General features: G+C 38.4%; 3 protein-coding genes across 7 annotated transcripts in view; 1 reads left to right on the top strand and 2 right to left on the bottom strand.

Moving 5' to 3' along the window:
* Positions 1–9,654, bottom strand: part of esyt2a (extended synaptotagmin-like protein 2a) — a 30,018-nt gene extending 20,364 nt beyond the window's left edge. For 2 of the 4 annotated variants that reach the window (XM_056234541.1, XM_056234542.1), the window contains exons 1-2: positions 8,831–9,654; positions 150–191 (exon numbers count right to left, since the gene is read on the bottom strand). In XM_056234541.1, the coding sequence (XP_056090516.1) occupies positions 150–191; positions 8,831–9,208 (420 nt within the window). In that variant the 5' untranslated portion in view covers positions 9,209–9,654. The remainder of the gene's footprint in view (positions 1–149; positions 192–8,830) is intronic. The other 2 variants (XM_056234543.1, XM_056234544.1) reach the window with 1 other exon arrangement.
* vcpip1 (valosin containing protein (p97)/p47 complex interacting protein 1) overlaps positions 1–20,602 on the top strand; it is a 290,019-nt gene that overhangs the window by 228,041 nt on the left and 41,376 nt on the right. The gene's annotated exons all lie outside the window — the stretch shown is intronic.
* The window catches only part of dip2cb (disco-interacting protein 2 homolog Cb), a 39,500-nt gene continuing 30,505 nt past the window's right edge, over positions 11,608–20,602 (bottom strand). Inside the window, exons 27-39 of one of the 2 annotated variants that reach the window (XM_056234533.1) lie at positions 19,770–19,891; positions 19,515–19,626; positions 19,321–19,430; positions 18,571–18,701; positions 18,318–18,486; positions 16,134–16,304; positions 15,902–15,931; positions 15,133–15,194; positions 13,834–13,891; positions 13,659–13,733; positions 13,392–13,566; positions 13,139–13,262; positions 11,608–12,110 (exon numbers count right to left, since the gene is read on the bottom strand). In XM_056234533.1, coding sequence (XP_056090508.1) covers positions 11,858–12,110; positions 13,139–13,262; positions 13,392–13,566; positions 13,659–13,733; positions 13,834–13,891; positions 15,133–15,194; positions 15,902–15,931; positions 16,134–16,304; positions 18,318–18,486; positions 18,571–18,701; positions 19,321–19,430; positions 19,515–19,626; positions 19,770–19,891 — 1,592 coding nt within the window. In that variant the 3' untranslated portion in view covers positions 11,608–11,857. The remainder of the gene's footprint in view (positions 12,111–13,138; positions 13,263–13,391; positions 13,567–13,658; positions 13,734–13,833; positions 13,892–15,132; positions 15,195–15,901; positions 15,932–16,133; positions 16,305–18,317; positions 18,487–18,570; positions 18,702–19,320; positions 19,431–19,514; positions 19,627–19,769; positions 19,892–20,602) is intronic. The other variant, XM_056234534.1, reaches the window with a different exon arrangement.

The following is a 20,602-nucleotide window of genomic DNA, read 5'->3' as shown; positions in this document are numbered from 1 at the left end:
ATTTCCTCATGGGGACCAAAAAATGTCCCCACACGAACAAGGATTTCGGATATTGCCATCCTTGTGGGGACATTTTGTCCCCATAACGTAGGGTTTACCAGGCCACACATACACACACACACACACACACACACACACACATACGGTACCTTGTTGAGCCACTCCACTCTCTCCACATCTGGAAAATGAACCTGAAACAGAAAACCGATTGAATAATCAGAATGTTTTATTTTATTTGAATGGCAGATTTATACACATTCAGTCTCATTTGTCACAGCACATCATCAGCTGACAGAGCACACATCACAGGTATTAAAATAGTTATAAATATTTTCATTCTTTTTTTATGACACATTGAGTCTTCAACTGTCAAGCGTGTAGGGAAAGATCCATTGGTTCATGAGTTGATAAAAAGAGGGTCTTTTTTTAATCTTAGGTTAGCCACTCTTTATTGACAGAAACATTAGAGGAAAGGTATTGTGGAGACGGAGAGAATCAGATCACACCACGGCTCACTGCTAGGCCATGGCTCACAACTTGAATGAACTAGTATTCTGATTACTCATCATTTCCATTACTCATTACAAGGCCACATTATAATAACATAATGTGGCTGTTTAACTGGAACATTTCGTTACTTTGCTGAAGACCAGCAAATTAAAGTTGCCAACAGAACATGATCTCTCAATCGCTGTCTCCCAATCTCACAGAGAGCGGTCGATGCAATTAGAAAATATCTGGATTAGAAATCAAGAATAATTTTTTTTTCTTCATTAAAATACATCATTTTCATGATGGTCCAGTTGGAGGTTCTTTAACATCGGCGTTCTTCCACAGATGCTGACACAACATACAGGATGACACTTATGAGTCAGCTCCTTTAAAGGATCAGTCATGAGTAACTGGATTTAATTGCTCTAAAGAGTTACTCACTTACTGATTCAGCTAAAGTGGTTCTTCACTAAACCTATTTAAATGAAATACATTTTACATTGGATGAATAGAATGCTACTGATCCCGATCTAAATTCTGACGTGATGCTGCCTGAATCATAATCTTACACTGTTCATTCGTTGGCCGGAGGAGAACTGGCCTGGTTTTATCCGAGGCTTTAATCATGGAGAAGAGTAAACTGTGTTAAGGAGAAAGGACCTATATGGAAAGATGTGGCACAAAAGCATGTGAGCGAGAGATATGCCAAAAAAGCCAAATGGAAAATCCCTGACTTGTATTTGGCTACATTTCTTTCTCATATTTTCCTGAGAGAGAAAGCCAGTCTATGACTCAAAGCTGTGCTATTTCCTGATTATATGCGCAGAGAGCATAAAACAGCTAAAGTTAGCCTGCTAATTCGCATAGCCTGTCAGACAGCAGTCGACGCTGATCTGATCTTATATTACTAAGACTGCATCTGTACATCTGTCTTATCTCTGCCGCAAACACACATACCTCTGGCCTTCAAAAGGCTTAGAAAGTGCTGACAGGGGTCAAAGTATCATTCACAGACACATTGTGAATACAGTATATATTTAATATTATTATTTATCTGTCTGTTTTTATAACATCAATCCCTAAACACAGTTCAAATGAGAATTGAAATGAGGCAGAAACTTCCATGCAGTACTTCCAGTTACAATAGTGCAGTTTTGGCAGGATGATACAGGCTACTAGTCTAAGCATGTGAACCTGATTCATGAAGACATGTTAACACACTGACCAAATGCAGTAATGTATGTGTGGGGGATTGATGGGCGTGGACGTGAACGTGTGCATCTGTGCAAGATCTGATCTGTTAAGCAATGTCATTTCCTATCCAAGTAAACAACTTTGTCATAAACAATCCTGTTGCCCAGTTGAGGAAACAAACACGATAATTCTGAGAGTAACAGTAGCAACCAGAAGAACTTAGACAGATTTGACCTCATCTGACCCCTAAATCAGGGGTTTAGCTGCGACCTTGATCAAAGCCACTTTCCTATCATTTTCTAGTAAGACATCTGAAGACCTTGATTAGCTTGTTCATGTGTGTTTGCAAAACTCCAATCAGAAGCGAGCATCCCTATGCCCTACTCACTATGTGCCCTACTCACATGCTCACTGTATGCTATATGGAGTAGTGCATGTTGTATATGTGTGCGTGGGTAGTCTGTTTTGTGTGCGTTTCAGGTTCCATTGGATCCACAGCCTGCGGTTCTTCACCAAGGAAGATGACGCCCCAGTTCACGCTGCCAATCACCTCACGCCACCGTTTAAATACCCGTATCTCCTCCGTGCCGGCAGCTTTTTGCTCACTTTGCTGTTTGCACACTCCCTATTAGTGCCGTTTTGTGGATATTACTGTTATTAGAGTTCTTGTATACTGTGTTTGATATTTGACTGAAATGTTCTTTGTTAGCATTGAGGTTGTACGTGTATTGTTGCATACTACTCTGTCTTCTCAAGTCGTCACTTTGTGTTTGAGGCTGGGAAGGGAGCAGGTAAGTAAGGCCCTGTTCACACTGCAGGCAAAAGTGGCCCAAATCTGATTTTTTGGGGTCAAGTGACCAGGTCAGACTTCTTCAGAGGTAGTGTGAACACTCAAATCTAGCCCAGATCTGATTTTTTCAAATCAGATTTAGACCACATACATATGTGGTCCTGAATCAGACCCAGATCTGATTTTTTTCAATGCGGCCGCAGTGTGAACAATCAAGGCGGATTTGATGCGACTTTTACGTCAATCTACGTCGACATTTGTCACAATTATGCGCCGGCGAAGCCCTAGACACAACAGACACAGACAGTAGCCTAACATTAAAAACTTGACTAGATATGGAGAACAGCGATGAAGCGAGTCAATGAGAGTGAGGTGTTAGATCTAAGTATATGGGGAGATACTTCAATTCAAGCTAGAAGGACCTACCGTAACCGCTCCGTTTTTGAAAAAATTGCACACGAAATGGAAGAACGGGGACACAGGAGAACAGCGTCTTAGTGAAACAATTCACGTCATATTCCCACCACTCCTGGCTTCGTCTACGCATCCACACAGATCTCTGTAGTGAATTTGCAACCATTAACCCGCAAAAGTTTCCATTACACAAACATTATGAAATAAATGCGAATATGCTTACTTCCTCCATAACCTCCCGAACTTTAGTGCAACCGCGTGCTGCGTCTGATGTCATTGTTATTGTTCTTTTGCGCATGCCGGTTAGTTTGAAACCTCAAACAGTTCACACTGCAATCAGATATAGGTCACATTTTAAAAGGTAATGTGAACAGCCAATCAAAAAATCGGATCTGAGCAAAAAATCAGAATTGAGCATTAGGACTTGCGGTGTGAACCACGTAGGACGTCCTTTTGTATTACACAGTAAACACAAAAATATCACAAAAAAACAAACATCTTGAATTGTTCTTTTTATATGTTAACCTGAACTCTCTTGCCATTTAGCTTTAAAATGAATCACAAGGATTCGCCACCCTGGGTCATATGACCATAAACGATAAAATGACTTCCTTGAAGTAACCATGGTATGTACCCTTCGCTAACGGACTTGTAGAAGGGCCCTTTGTGAAGGGATTCAGAGTATTCACTTTTGTTTGAAATGCCCCTAGAAAGGACGTCCCCTTCGCGGAGTGCCCTTCGAAACACCCTCAGCAGGAAAGGACCTCGAGGGCCAGAGTTGAGAACCGCTGGCCTAAATGAATAGACCAGAGGTGTAGATGGTCTTGTGAACTCAATGAAGGACTGACAGCTAGAGCTGCTTAATGATTTGGTGAGGTATCACAGGCACGTCCTAGAGTCAGCACGGCTGCTGAACAGGTCAAAGGGCATTTGCCGTTTTGTCAGCTGGGCAGACAGTCAGAGTGTCAGACTCGATGCAAGAAACTGATTGGACCGTATTATTAGCACATGACTGACATACAAAAATATGTCAAATATGAGGAAGGAACAGTAGGGATGCACTCAGCCATTGCAAATTTGCCAGCTATTTTTTTAATTTAGTTTTAGTCTCGTTCTGTCAAATGTACTTTTTAGTTTTTATCTTTAGTCAACCTTGTCCTGTTTTTGTTTAGTCAAGTTTTAGTCAACTAAATGTCTATAAAGAGCATTTTAGTCTAGTTTTAATCAAATCACATATCATGCTGCATATTTTCTTTTTTCGTCAATATACCCATATAGTCACAGTTATTGTTTAATGACCCTTATTGCCTCGTCTTAGTCATGGAAAAAAGGTTGTCAACGGATATTTTTTTGTCATATAGGCCTATTCCGTTAATGAAATTAACACTAGGATGCACAAATGTTAAATTAAATAACTATTCAATAATTGTGTTCATGTTTTGGCTAATAATTGGTGATATTAAAATTCTATACTATTTTGCCTAATAAAAAAAAATAGTATAAATTGTAGTGAAGTAGGCAATAGGCATCACATGTAATCATAATAAAATATAATGTAATAATTATAAGTGTTATAAAAGATTGTTAAGTGAGTGTAAGATGACAGAAAAGGTAATAGATAGATGGAAAAATAGATGGAAACGAGCATGCATTAAATATCCAATATCAGATGATTATATCCAATATTGACAGATACTAACAAATTAGCAATGCCAGTTGACAACTAATATATATATCATGCACCATTGAAACCAGTAAGACTTTTAGAAATGGATGATTAGCAGAATATCCAGGATTGGAATCATATTGGTTTTTAAGCACTATCAGGGTGAGTAAATGATGACTGGATTTTTGGAAGCTCTATGTTCTTCTCACATGATCAATAAGAGTTTGATTGAGTTGATGAATGGTGAAGTAAACAAGCATCTCTGCTGAGAGACAACGGACAGACTGGCACCCCTCAGCAATTTACAGACAGCGGATGACGAGATGAACGAGGCTGGCGTTGGAGAGATCTGCTGACCTAAATGACTTCTAGTTTATTCATTTATAAGAAAAGACATGAGGAGAGAAACACTGTCCACAGTGTTTCCTGAAAGAACAAGATGATGGCTGTGGATGGAAACCAATGTAGAAGACGAACAAAAACATTGGAGCTTAGCACTGCATTGAAAAGAGCCATCCATATTCTGACCACCTAATACAGAACAAGAATCTACACAAACACACTCTCTGAATGTAATTTAAAACTTGCAGCAGTCTCAAACAAACAACAAAGACTCTATAGAGCTCGATGTGACTTTGATCAGACATAGTAAAGCAAACATACTGTAATAAATCTATCAGTCACACACACACAAAGGCCCTTTCACACTGAGTGCGACGCGATAAAGCCAAGCGAATAAAAAGGTGTCTCTTGGATTATTAAACACTGTTTTGCACCAGTCCAATGGAGTCCTTTTTAACCCTTTATTAGATTTCAGAGGCTTGACTTTTTGGTTTTGTAGATTTTCAGTAGGAGGATTTGGCAATGCTGCCGAGTAGGTAATAATATTGCCAGATATTTGGCTTTTCTTTTTAATTATCAGCATTCGCTGGTAATTTTTTTTCCGTTTGGCCGATAAGTGTCACAAGTGGGACTTTTATTTTGACAGTGCTGAAAACCCAGTCATCTGAGAACCCAGAATCTGTGGTCATTATTGTCTTTATTTAACAGTTCTGTCTAATAATAGAAAGAGAAAAGAGAACTATGATGCGCTATATCCAGTTGGCCGTTATGTCATATTCATTGTGTAATGCATGTAAAATTAGCATTGTCTGGTCTTTAGAAAAAGTGATTCCCAGTGCACTCAGACATTTTTTATATTTTTTTCAAGAAGTATAACATTAAAGGTGAATTGCGCAAGTCTCTGAGTTTTTGCAGAACTACGCCCCCTCTGGCGACAAGTGAAACTGCAACCAGAGGTGTGCACGCTCATGGACCACACGCATACGCACGCTTGCACGAGCACGAGCTGTTCATAACCAAAGGAGCATCAGCCGCACAAATCTTTTGTATACAGTCATAATGTCTTCAGAGGTAATAAAGTTATAAATCTGCAAGTCATTTTAAATATATGAAAGGAAAGGCATTTGAGTAAATTACACACTTATGTGTGAGGGGAAAACAGGGGTAGTAGAAAACTTTGTTTTTTGTTTCCATCTATCTCCATGTTGAACTGTTTTATGTGTTTACTGTATCCACTTATGATTGTATTATTATGGAAACACGTTCATGAACAATATAAGTTATTACTTTGTAAAAGCCAACTGAGGATCCCGTTTGAGCCCTAGAGCAGACTGGAGATCTCTCCATTTGTTGAAAGCCTTCCCGATGTTGACTCTCGTCTTATTCCGACGCCTGTCTGACTCCAATTTGGCCCTTTTGGTGGCACTAGACAAAAGTTTTCTTTTCTTTGTCTTACGTGGAGTTTGCGTTGGGGTTTGGAATGAACTACAAGCCGGTATCTTAGAATCCATCTTCTACTTTTGTCGAAAGTTGACTAAAGTTTTGTCGCTCGAGTTGTCGGAGAATGGCGGCGAATACACAAACCTGCCAGACATAGCCAAGTGAGCGTGAACGCGCATGACGTCACGCCCAGTCTCAAATCCCGTCCCGAATCCCTCTTATTTATTTTACTGTACAGGATTATAGAGGCAATCGCAGTGATCAGAGAAGGGCTCATTCAGCCCATCAGGGCAATTGTTTAAGCATGTATGGGTTAGAAAAACGGGTATTTTTAACATGAAATGTTGCGCAATGCACCTTTAAATATAGATAGTATTACAGTATAATAGTAGTCCTATTACAGAATCAAGAATTTGCTATTCTAAAGATTTTTTTAAAAGTTTAAATCATTTTCAAATGATTTATTTCTAATTATTTTAGTAAATACTATGTCAAATAATGTGATTACAGCATTTGTACTGCACTCTAAAATATAGTTTGGCGGGCCAATGTCGATATCAGTCGACCACTACTCGGAAGCAGATTATGTATAATGAATGAGTTACACAGAAAGGTTAGGAGGACAAACCAAAACCCCTTGTGTGTACACTTCATGGTTCAGGTAACACAAACTTCACTTGCTTTTCATCGCCATGTTTGATATAACGATTCCCATGTTAGTTATGAACACGTGCACAAACAGAGACACACAATAGGATGGGAAAACTGTCTTTATAAAATCTGCCCTCCAGGAAAAGAGTTATTGTGTCTGCTCGTACACCATTAACCCAAAAGGGAAAGTGGTGCGCCTCATCTGAGTGACAGGTCACTATAGCAACATTTCCTCAAGCATTTGACTCACTATGTGTTGGTGATGTCATAATAAAAATGTTGAATGTCGTAATGACAGTTACTGTAGAAACGCACCACACCCACTAAGGAGAGGTTCTTTCACCATATGTGGCTATCATCTGACACAAATAAACAATATATGACCTGAACTTGTTTACCAACACACTTCACTCAAACACATATGCTTAAAACTAATGATTGTTGTAAAGTTGAATGTCTGAGTGTGTGAAGGGTTTCATTTTTAAAAACTATCATATAACACAATAATCCACTTTCAAGTAGGTTCACAATCGAACGAACCATGCAACCAACCCAAGTCAGACCATCAGTCAACCTGAGTTTCACGAATTACCTGTTCAAGTTACTTAATATCAGGCTAAAACTGAAAGAAAGAACAACGACAGCCTGTCTGGCCATGCAAGAGGAGTGAGTTAAAGCTAATGGAGTGAACACTGGAATTTTGTGTCCCTGAATGACTCTTTCAGCACAGAGGCCTGTTAACGATATGAAATAATATGCCAGAACTGTGATCTCAGGTTAGACAGCGCACTCATTTGTTTAAAGTAACAGAACCAGAGAGTGTCTGCAGGCCAAAAGAAACAGACATGACAACCTGGCTTGTCCATGTGTGTGTTTAAAACTTTGTAGATTTCCCACAAGGATTCAAGTTTATGTTTCTACCTGAGCATGACAAATGATTTTGAATGCAGCCACTGATTTAATATTTCAGAATCGAATCTGGGTATTGGCCCTTATAAATAAAAATATCTTTAGTGTGTGTATACATATATCTTTAAGGAAAGAAGTTCCTTACGGTCATCAAGGGTGCATTTATTTGATCAAAAACACAGAAAAAATTATGAAATATTATTACAATTTAAAATAGACTAAAATATAAAAAGACTGGAGTAATGATGATGAAAATTCAGCTTTGCATCACAGAAATAAATTATATTTTAATTTACTGTTTTTTCTCTATTTTTGTTCAAATAAATCATGATGAGCATTAGAGACCTCTTTCCATTAAAGAAAGTAAAGTTTCCAAACTTTTGTTTTGACCAGTGCTGTGTGTATGTATATAGGCTATATATATATATATATATATATATATATATATATATATATATATATATATATATATATATATATAAATAAATAATTTTATTTATTTATAATGGCCGATAAGATATATCCTAAATAGTTATATCCTAATTATTATATTATTATTCATGCCATTGGATTTATGCCATGTAGAAGAGCATAAATATAAATAAATAAGTAGACAAATTCAACTCGACTATCGGTCTCTCACTAGACCTATGGGACATGGTCCATGGAATACTTTACCTATGGAAGAGCTTAATAGTGAATCTTCTCAGGTCAAATGTTGGATTGGTGGTTCTAAATCTGAGGTCTTGATTGGATTTCGTGACTCTTCAGGTATGTAAGCAATGTCATTGGTGAATACACATACTTTTGACAGCATCAGACTTTAACCACACGCACACACACACACACACACACACACGTAAGTCTGAATTAGTGCTACAGGTCAATGCTGCCCCTGGGGTCAAAGTTCTCCATGTCAATCATTCACTCACCCACGGCGGCAGCTCTGTGCTCCGGACGGTCTGACGCACCGCTCGCTCCTCATGCTCCAGAAACGCCAGTGCCTGGTTGACCCGAGCGAATCTGGTCCCCTGGTTCCGCCTGAGCCAGAACAGCACGGCCAGGCCGATGAGGACCCAGCTGAAACTGAACTCCAGATATCCCAGCACGTAGATGGGAAAAATCACCAGGAATGTCTTGGCGAACTTAATTCCCATCTGCGTGGCGTCCGTCATCGAAGACTGCGGCTCCTCGTCCGGTACAACCGGCTTGGGTGTTGTGACATCTTTGGGGGTCGGAGCAGAACCCGGTCCGTTCTGACTGACCGCTGGTGCGGCTTTGGGTTCCACTCCGTTTGCTGACGTACTCATCTCCAAAGTACACAAATCCAAAACAAACAACAAAACTAAAAACTAAACAACTAAAGAAACAAGAGAGTTTCTAAAGAAACATCTCAAACATGTAAGAATATTTATAGTAAACAAAACGAGTCGCGTCGCTCGGTTCCGGCTCTTCCCAGGAGCGCAGATGATTGGATCAGCGCTGCTCCCTAAACTGCTCCCCACCCGACCTTGCCTTGTATGGAGCGGCCGTCGGCCCGTGATTTTCCGCCCTTCACAACGAACTTCAACTCGCTCGAGTCTTCCAGCTGCTGCCCCGTCTCTGAGCGCGCGCCACGTCTCGCTGTCCCTATCGTCACCACGCGAGCTGTGAGTGGCACCACCTCTCGCACTCACTCTCACCACATCCTGCAACAACACACACGCACTTTGACCAAACCCGCTGTTCTGGATACACAGTGACAGGAAGCTTCAGTTCTCACTGGCAGAATAAGGGAGGCGCAACGAGCGTACACGAGCGGTCCGGAAGCGCCACCTTGTGGACTAAACTTAATACACAGAAACTCTTCACAGTTTATGATTAATATAAGCGCATTCATAATCAATCTATCTATCTATCTATCTATCTATCTATCTATCTATCTATCTATCTATCTATCTATCTATCTATCTATCTATCTATCTATCTATCTATCTATCTATCTATCTATCTATCTATCTATCTATCTATCTATCTATCTATCTATCTATCTATCTATCTATCTAAACTCTTCACAGATTAATATAAGCGGTTCACTATTACACTGTAAAAAAGGATCGTGATTTTAACGGTTAAAGACTGTAAAAACCAAATGTTAATTGGTTAACCGAAAGTTTCCTATATAGGGTGAATAGCTGTGATATATCTAACCGTAGGCTACATTTCAGGGTTAGGGTTACAGTTTTTGGACGTGAATAGAAATTGTATAATTTACAGAGGAAAAAACGTAAATTGACATTCCCACAATTCCCTGCGTGACAAAGGGAATTGTTCAAAGTTTTTCTTAGTTTTTTTCTTATCAGTTATGTACATTAGGGTTTAATGTTACATTTAATATTGTTAAATTAATGTTTATTGCATTTTTAAAATTTCATGTGTGTTCCCATGATGGTGTTGTTTAGAGTTTGTGTTAACACTGTGCAGCTTCTTCATAATGATTTTAATTTTCCCAACTGGTGGATAAACTCTTTTTAATGAGCTTAGATTAATCATGTGACTCTAATCTCCATTGAGAATGGTGGTTGTCATTGTATTACGATAATACAAAGTAGATATCCTTCAGTATGTAGGTAAATTCACATTAGGCTATATCAAATAATAGTTTTTTTTTATTTACAAAATTTAACGGTATCTATTTATCTATCCATCGGACTAAACTTAAAATGCAGAAACCATTCAAATGATTAATATAAGTGCATTCATAAATTTACTATTATCTCTATCTATCTATGAACAAAATCTGGCATTATTTTGCCCCTCTGAGTTAAGCAGCAGATGCATCAGTCTGACATGCAGTAGGTCAGGAGAACCAGTTTGGCTTGTAAGACCAAAAAAAAAAAAAAAAAAAAAGAATATTTATAGTTCATTCCTTTTCCGCATACATTACTCCACTCAGCATTCAATTAGAGTAAAACATTCATTTTGTTCACTAGATGGCAGTGAATGTACATTGTGATCCTCAACAAAAGTTTGCAAGGCAGACATGTTTTCTCAATAAGAATAGTTGAAAATATTTTATTGACATATGAAAAGACATAGTGACATAATCAAAGTGCTTTTGTATCTTACATGTAATGAAAGCTTCAAAAATAAATAAAGATATAATAAACACACATTGTGCATATGTCATTCTGTCCATTCCTCCCTCCTTCCCTCACTTTCTCTCTCTAGATATAGACATACAACAGGAGAGATCAGCTGCTGCTGGGCAATGAGTCTAGAATGCAAATTCTATTTCACATAATCTATATTTATGTGTATCACAGTGCAGATATGATCTTGTTCATATACATGATAAAATTACAGTTATGTTAGCCTAAACTATTAAAAGTCACAAAAAATGATGTTGCAAAAGCTAGACAAAACAAAACAAACAATTTTCTGTACATAATTAACAAGTATGAAAATGACAACATTAGTATCATTAAAATGATAAACATGCTAAATGAGTATGTGATATTTTAATACAACTTCAAAAATGTGTATCAACAAAGACAACAAAGACGAGCATAAAACAACAATATATACGCAAAGAAAAGTACGTAAAAGCACAAATATGACATATATTTGTGATCACAGGTTTAAAAACACAAATAAATAACATGGATTTAATTGGCAACAGCAATATTTATCATATAAAATCCCGTTCTTTAAATTAAAATTAGTATGCAAGTTAAAAAAATAACCAACACTAGCAAAATATTTGGCGACACAATCAAAAATGAAAATAAGAACTTAAAGATATGCTACAGGAGTCCTTTAAGTCTTTTAAGTCCCTCTGTGAATGATGTGCGAGTGTGTGTTTGCTATTTTTAGGGTGTTCAATCTACAGTTAGCAGGCTGACAGAAGTGCTGGGAGTGAGAAGGTGCTGGAAATCATGGTTGTTGTGCCTATCTTTAAGATCATCGCGTGTGTGTTTCTACATGTTGTAAGCCACATATACGGGGTCGAGCTGGTCGGCGAGGAAACCGTCTCGCAGGTGCATGCGTTGCTTCTCTCCGCGAGAGTTGATGGGAATTACGCCCGTATCCACAACGACCACCACACCCACAATCAAGTAGTGTTCTTCTAGAACCACATTAGTTACCATTGGAACCAGATCTAGAGCTTCCTGCTCAGAACCGTCCAGCTCCACCACCACCACTAGGAGATTCGTCCATGTGAACACCGCACTGAATGAGAGAGAGAGAGAAAGTTTGAACCTTGCGCTATGAATGCAAGATAGCTTGAGTTCACAAGTAGCTGCTTTTCTAAAATGTGTATTCATTGTGCAATGCAACTACGCTAGGCATTAGCATAAACTGTCTTCATCTGCACTGCAGTTAGTTTTCACTCTGATCAACTACTGTATTGTCAGCAACATTATAAAGAGAATCTTGCTGAGTAAACAAGTTTATGGATGCCTACCTGAATAATAACATATCCAGTTTAAGGGCACAGACATTTAAAGGGAACTATTTCCTCCTTGAATATTGAGGCTCGCGACTGCCAGGAAAAACATGTTAATGTTGAATGTGGCTTATCCAATTATTTTTATGATTTATTAAAGTGTGTTGAGACTTTGGTTATTAACTCGTGTTATTTAATGTGCAGCTGCTGTTTTTTCAGTTCAGTTTAAAAAATATATATTTTAGGTTTTATTTCCAGTAAAAATAAGTATGCTTCCATATACGTATACCCTACCGTTTCAAAGTTTGGGGTCAGCAGTATTTATTTTTCAAAGAAATTAATAAATGTAATAATCAAGAATGAATTAAAATGATCTAAAGTAACAGTAAAGACATTTATAATGTTACAAAAGATTTCTACTTCAAATAAATGCTGTTCTTTTGAACTTTCTATTCAAAGAATCCTAAAAACATGTAAAAATATTAAGCAGCACAAATGTTTTTAACATTGATAATAACAAGAATTAGAATTAATTAGAAATAGGCGTATTAGAATGATTTCTGAAGGATTATGTGACACTGAAGCCTGGAGTAATGATGCTGAAAATGCAGCTTTACTATCACAGGAATCAAATAACATCTTAAAATATATTAAAATAGAGAACTTATTTTAAATTGTAATAATATTTCACAATATTGTAATATAAAACGATTATATCGTATCACAATATGACATGGTTCCCACCCCTAATCTCTGTGTGTTCGTGTGTGTGTGTGCGTGTGTGTGTGTGTGTGTGTGTGTGTGAGCTCACCACTCTGTGATATTCCGATGTGCCCTGATGATGGACGTTTCAATGTCAATGGGATGGTATTTCATACCTCTCAGCTCCATGACTTCATCTAATGCTCCCACCACATAAAGGGCATCGTGCCTTTCTGAACACACAAATAAAACAACTCATACCAACTCCACTGCTCAATGCAAATCAAATATATTTCTCTCTATGAATACACGGTCTTTATCTGGGACTAAATGCCCAATATATATTGAACACACACACACACCTCCGCTTGCATCAGTGAGGTCGGTCCTGCGCAGAAACCCCAGGTATCCGGTTCTGGCCCACACAGTCTGAGTGTCTCCAAAGCTCAACCTGGCTCCGAAATGATCCGAACGCACATTTTCCTCTCCGAACACAGTGAAGTACCCACTGGCATTCTGTGGACTATGGACCCAGATCTGCACACATTTTAAAACGGACCCAAGTGAGATGCTTGGTTATGAGGAGATATTCTTTTATCTGATAGACAAGAGAGTGCTACTGGTCTAACCTCCCCTAAATGAGAGTCTCCGATTGGTCCCTTCGTCTCTGGGTTAGCGATGATGATGCGGACACCAGGTAAAATCTGTTCAAAAATAAAGAAAAAAAGTCACATTTTGGAATCTAATGTGGTTTACATTTAATTTAAGGAAACAAATAAAGAAACATTTAACTGTCTTCCTAACCTTCCCAGATTCCATGAGAGGTAAACTATGTGGAGATCCTCTTTCAACCAGTCTCACCCTGCAAACACATACAGTCTTACTTCAGATGAGGATCTGATAGAAAAAAAATGTATTGTTCCAAATATATGACAGTGTTTTGTTTTTTTGGAAATCCATCTGAAAAAATGGGTTTGACATATATTTAGGGTCTAGATTTATACATATAAATAATACAGACGCAACAATAGGGAGAGCTAAATAATATGTGTAAAGTGACTGGAGTGTTTCCCCCATGACTGATAAACGCAGCAGAGTCATCAAACAACTCTTATTAAGCAGCCAAGAAATACGGTGTGTAAGAGTGCAATGTTAGAAGATGGCGAACCCAAAAAGTCTTAAAAATGCTAAAAGCTTACCGCGGTCCTAAAAGTGTCCGCTTCGAAGAAATTGACAGGCGAGTGTGTCAGTACGTAGACGAAAAAATAAACGAGGGGCTGCCCATAACTAGAGCCGTTATTCAGCTGAAGTCACTGGAATTCGGAAAAGAGCTGAACATCCCCACCAGCGAGGCCCCTCGTTTCTTATTTCGGCTATGTTCTGACACACTTGCCTGTCAATATCTTCAGAACGGAATGTCTTTTCGGCGTCATGTAATTGGCTTAAGGAAAAAAACATTCAAATTCCCTGGATCAGATAGGTAATGCGGATCAAACACCTGTATTTTTTTTTAAAGGGGGGAGGGGGTCATCTTATAATCAGGGCCGTCTTATATTCATAACAATACCGTAATTTATATATATCCGTCCTTCGGATGAGACGTTAAACCGAGGTCCTGACTCTCTGTGGTCATTAAAAATCCCAGGATGTCCTTCGAAAGAGTAGGGGTGTAACCCCGGCATCCTGGCCAAATTTGCCCAGTGGCCTCTGTCCATCATGGCCTCCTAATCATCCCCATATACTAATTGGCTTCATCACTCTGTCTCCTCTCCACCAGTAAGCTGGTGTGTGGTGGGCGTTCTGGCGCACTATGGCTGCCGTCGCATCATCCAGGTGGATGCTGCACATTGGTGGGGGTTGAGGAGATTCCCCCCTTCCATATGTGAAGCGCTTTGAGGTCCCAGAAAAAGCGCTATATAAATGTAACGAATTATTATTATTATTATTATTATTATTATTATATATATATTTGTTGAAAATAAAAACTACCTTTTGAATGGTACTGTCCTAATCTGTAATAATTTTGTCCCTTTTGTAGCATTTTTGTAAGAATGAAAATAATGAAATACCTAATGTGTGTGTGTGTGTGTGTGTGTGTCTTGCCTGTCATGTCTCAGTGCTCTCATGTCCACATAGACAGTTGTTGGATCAGGTCCTGATGTTCCCTGCACAAACACACAAATCACCTTCTATAAAATACAGTCAAACATACGTAAATCACCTACCAGATGAGCACGATGCTTTACCTTTTTATGGTCAAGGTGACTTGCATTAAAAGTGAACAAAGCGTACAAATCTATAGTGCATGGACAGGTTTCAACCAATCAGCAAAAGAAGGAAGGTAGAGGTAAATTAGTCCAAAGATGATATATTTCCCCTTACGTAACTATGGTCAAAAACATCTCATTCAACACAGGTTAAACTATTGGCATCCATATCTAGAAGGAAAACTCCTGTTCCAGTGTAGATGCAAGGTGTTAGTTTTATATAATAACATGTAATGGCCTAATATATTTGAATTTATGCAACATCTTTTGTAAACCCACCCTGATGCTAATCAGGAGTTGTCCAAAGGCAGAAATGTTTTTTGCACCCTTTATGACTGAATCCGGAGATAAACAAGCTTTCGTTTCTCTCACTCACACATTATATCACCTGTGTGGAAAGTTCTGGACAAGAGCACTGAAGCTGAAGTCATTTGAGGTGAGGTTAACACTGGTTTGCCAATTACTTAGTCAGCTAGTAAAAATTAGTAGTCATGCACACAGGACGGTAATTAGTAGATTTACTCCCACATCTAAATATGGTTGTAATAACTGAAGAACAGTCAAGAGTTATGAAAAGGTGAGGATCAGTTGAAGTTCAGTCATACCTGCTCAGCAAGCTTCCCCAACCTATGAGGCTACATGAGGAGAGGAGAGGAAGATGTAATGTATAAATATGTTAAAAAGTAACTTAAATAATAAACTTAAAACTAAATAAATAAACCAAATAGAAGGTTGAATGAGTTACATGACTAGTAAAAAGAAGAAAAAAACCCTGAACACTGGGGATACTGCTAGACTATGCAAGCCGATATGGGTCATATTCTTGCCTATACTGACCTGTAGGCAGATTGCGAGATTGACCCTGCAGCCGAAGGCAGTGCTGACGGCACGAGGGTGAAGCCCCACATCCTTAAAGAGCTTACAGAAGGACTGTGTCAGAGCAACACGAGGCCTCTCTTCCGCCACAACCACACATGAACGCACACGGGTCAGATCCATCCCACGTGCCTGAGAGAGACACACACACACACACACACACACAAATACAGGGGTGAACTGAGAAACTGTGTTATTTTAGTATTATTGAGATACTATTCATATTTTGAATTCATTTTTATTTCTATATTTTGTGTTTTTATTTTAATTTCAGTTAAAGTTTTAGCAATTCTTTGTGTTTTTGTCATTAATTTTTTTTGTAAAATTTTAGTTTTAGTTTTTTAGTACAATACATCAAGTTAAACTAAATGAAAATAAGAAATGTTGCCTTAGCAACTAGCTGAAATAAAAGATTTGTTCTCTTTTCTTTTTTCAATTAACATTTATTTTATTTCAAGTAACAAAAATGTTTTTTTTAATGGTTTTAGTTAAAGGGATAGTTCACCTAAAAATTTAAATTCTCTCATCATTTACTCACATTCATGCTATCCCCAATGTATATGACTTCCATTTCCATTTTCTTCCAAGTTTTTTAGGAACATAATCTATCTCTGTGAGCCACGGGCGTCAGTTTGGTTTGAAATGTGGTGGGGACAGAGACGCATTCGGAAGTGCATTTTCAAAAGTGCTGGGTACAAATTCTGCAGCCTGTTTAACCCCTAAATAAATCCATCGATCAGCGATTTTTTGTTTGAGTTCTTAAATGGTCTGGTGGTAGATCTTTTGCCAAGCGTGTCAGAGGTGACGGGTTCTAATCCGCCCTCGGTATAGTTTTTTTTTCTCTCAAAACTGAATAATGTTCATCAGTGGTTACAGTCTATATCAAGCAGCCAGGGACACGTTTGTGTGCATTTTATTTTGTAATTTCACCGGAATGAATATATACAGAGTCTCTCCGCAACGGCGATAGAAGTGCGCGTCCGAGTGAAGACTGTGCGCGAGCCACAGAGAACACTGTATCCACGACACTGATAGCAGCGGACACGAGCGCTCAGCTTGAGTTAAAAAACAAAACATTTTAGCTAGATCTCTTTTTTAAGAGCGAACTAAATGAATGCTCTGCTAGTTAACTGGAGATGTTTTATTTGTATTAGGTACATCCGACCGTGCCTCAATGTTTCCAAGAGTGGTGGGTACAAAATGACTCATGACGAAATCTGGTGGGGACGCGTACCCACCGTCCCCACCGAAATCGACGCCTATGCTGTGAGCCCATATAATGCAAGTGAATGGGTGCAAGTCGGTTGACGTGTGAAAAACCACACACAGCGATCGTATCGTAAACCATACAACCACAGTGGATGAATCAATGTCTTCTGAAGCGAAACGTGTCTGTAAGAAAATACCAATATTTTTAACTTTTTAAAAACACTAGAACTCATTGGTTTCGGACCGGTCTACTGTCATACGTGCGTTGTGAAGCTTGCGCGAGAAGTAGCGGTCCCATTGTAACCTACTACTGTGTTGTGAGGATGCATTCGACACAGGTTACCTTGAACGAATATATTTAATTTAGAGGGAAACACAAAAAGAATACAGAATGGCACAGCATATATCAGCCTCTGTCCAACTCTGCGTGACTGCGGGCTCCGGGGGAAACCCCAAACATGGGTGTTAAAGAAACATCCCCAGACCATTACATCATGTGCTTTTCTCGTGAACTTCACAATGCACTTACTTTTGTGTTAAGCTGAACTTGTGAATGCTCGTATGACAGTAGACCAGAAGCAATGATATATAAAAAAAAAAGAAGTGAAATTAATATTAGTATTTTTCTTACACACACCAATCGTTTCGCTTCAGAAGACATCACCTGTGTTGTATGGATTACTGTCATGATCTCTGTGTGATTTTTCAAGTGTCGAACAAGCGACAGCTATTCCCTTGCATTATATGGACACACAGAGATGGAATACTTTCCTAAAAAAATTTAGTTTAGCTGAAGAAAGACAGTCATATGCATCGGGGATGGCATGAGAGTGAGTAAATGATGAGAGAATTTTCATTTGGGTGAACAATACCTTTAACTATAATAATCCTGATGAGAAGCAGATTGAAATGATGTGTGTGTGTGTGTGCGCACACCTTTAGAGAGTCGGTGAGAGAGCTGAGAGATCTCGTGCAGAGCTCCATCACAGAGTACGAGCAGAACGTGTCTCGGACTTTAAACTGACTGACGGACTGCAGCCACAAAGCAGGGTTCACCTCCAGATCCATCGGAGAGATCAGAATAGACTGCTGCCCTGCAAACACACTACGACAAGCAAAAACAAGCACACAAATTAACACCCGTGTTTGCTGAGTGTTCATCTCAGGTGAGTGCCCAGGCGATCCGTACCTGCAGAGACACCACAAGACGAAGCCAAGGCCGCAGTACGGGTCGAGGCATACGGCCACCTCTCGAGAGGGATACAACTCACACTGCAGTTTAACAGAGCGACACAGAGCACTGGTTGCATTGTGAGACATCTTCAGAGAAAGAGAGAAAAAAATTGAGATTATTGTTTTTTGTTTTTTTAATTTAACACAAATAATTAATTAACACAAACATATTTTTTGTCCCTTCATTAGAAATATACAATAGGGTCGAAAAGGCAGAGTCTTGCCACATGTGAAAATGTTTCTAATTCAACCTATTTTATTATACAGTAGATTATATAAGAAGAAATAATATATGTTTTATCATATATGGGTGTCTGTGGCATCAAAAAGTTTGTTTCCTCATGGGGACCTCAATTTAGGTCATCAATGAGTCCCCATGAATCTGTGTTTAAGTCCCCACCAGGATAGAACAACACACACATGCACACGCATGCACACACATATGTATATGTTATATAAATATATTACAATATATTTATATATTAAATAAAAAAATATACATTTCAAATATTTATAAATTCAAATTTCATTTTAAGGTTATTTTAAATAACCTTAACTAACATGGTTATATCTGAAAACTACCATGCACAGGAAAACATACTACAGAGCTGAATATTCTGATTATTACTGAAATCAAATATGCAATGCCATCACATCAATAGTCCGTACATAAAACAACATTAGTAACAGGTATGATGAGACAAACCTTTACTCCAGCAAGCATGCCTGTAGTGGACACACTAAAGTCCAGATACGCCAACGAGTCTGGGTCACATGGCTTAAACAGCAGGGGACAACGCCTCTTTGGCAAATCGTCTAACAAATAAACACACATGTTTCTGATGAGCACTTGATAGGTGTAACCTCAGAACAAAGATCTCATGTCTTTGCGAAACTTACCTGTTTCCAGGATAGGTGGCCATAGTTTAAAGTCCACAGCCACTGACGCATCTCTGGACCTCAGAAGTTTAGAGATGGCTTGGGAGGTCATAACACACACTGAACGACTCACCTGCACACACCAACATTTTAATTCATTAAAAATGGTAGTGTTTCGAAAGCTGATGTGTGGTCTCGTACTATAATACATCACATCACTATTAAGTTATTAAGATATCTCTAATAATTTAATTCACGACAGAGGTGCGTACTTACCTCTAGGATCATTTTAACTGTAGGTAGTGTAGTGGGGATATTCTGAGGGTGAGGTGGTCGTACAGTTATAGGAATACAGCCTGCATACAGACAGCCGTAAAATGCAGCGATCAGATCTAGACCTGAAACAAAAAAAATGCACACAGATATTAATCTTCATGAAATGAAACTACATCTGTAACAAAAAGCTGAAAATTCAACCAGTGCACATTTACTCATTCTCATTTATGACTTATTTAACTGTAATGTGATATTTTCATTTAATCAAATGTTTCATAAAGCAAATGTGATGTGATTTCTCTACAGATTTATTTGGAGTGTGAATGACTCTTGAGTGTGATATAAAGAACAGGACCGTCTGCTGTAGCTGATCGGATTTCATGAAATGCTACAATTAGCACCACAGGAAAACTACAACATATGTGATTTCTACCCTGAACCAGAGTTCAGTACAAAAATGAATAATCTACATCGCTCGTGGGAAGTTTATTAACTGGTGCTCAGACAACAAAAAAATCGGATCATTTATGTACAGCTTAATTTGGCTGAAATAAAGGCACATATGTATTATTGCAACCTGCAGATTTATTGGCAAACTTTAGAGAATGTTCAGTGCCTTTGTCTTTAAAATATCTTCATTTGGGAGCTTTTCACAGCAAATATTAGATTTGCACATCATGCAATCAACAGGGGTTATGCAGGTTTTATGAAGGTAAATGTAAGACTTTTTAAAGACTTTTTTAAGACCAAGTAAATGAATAAATTGAACAATACATAAATATGTTCTCTAAATGTAAATGTCTAGGGAGAAACACAATGAGTTGTATTAGCAA

The sequence above is a fragment of the Rhinichthys klamathensis genome, unplaced genomic scaffold, assembly GCF_029890125.1.
Source record: "Rhinichthys klamathensis goyatoka isolate OS25496 unplaced genomic scaffold, OSU_Roscu_1.1 h1tg000398l_1, whole genome shotgun sequence".
Lineage (NCBI taxonomy): Eukaryota > Metazoa > Chordata > Actinopteri > Cypriniformes > Leuciscidae > Rhinichthys > Rhinichthys klamathensis.
The sequence above is the reverse complement of the archived record's forward strand: the minus strand, read 5'-3'. Positions and strand labels throughout refer to the sequence as shown.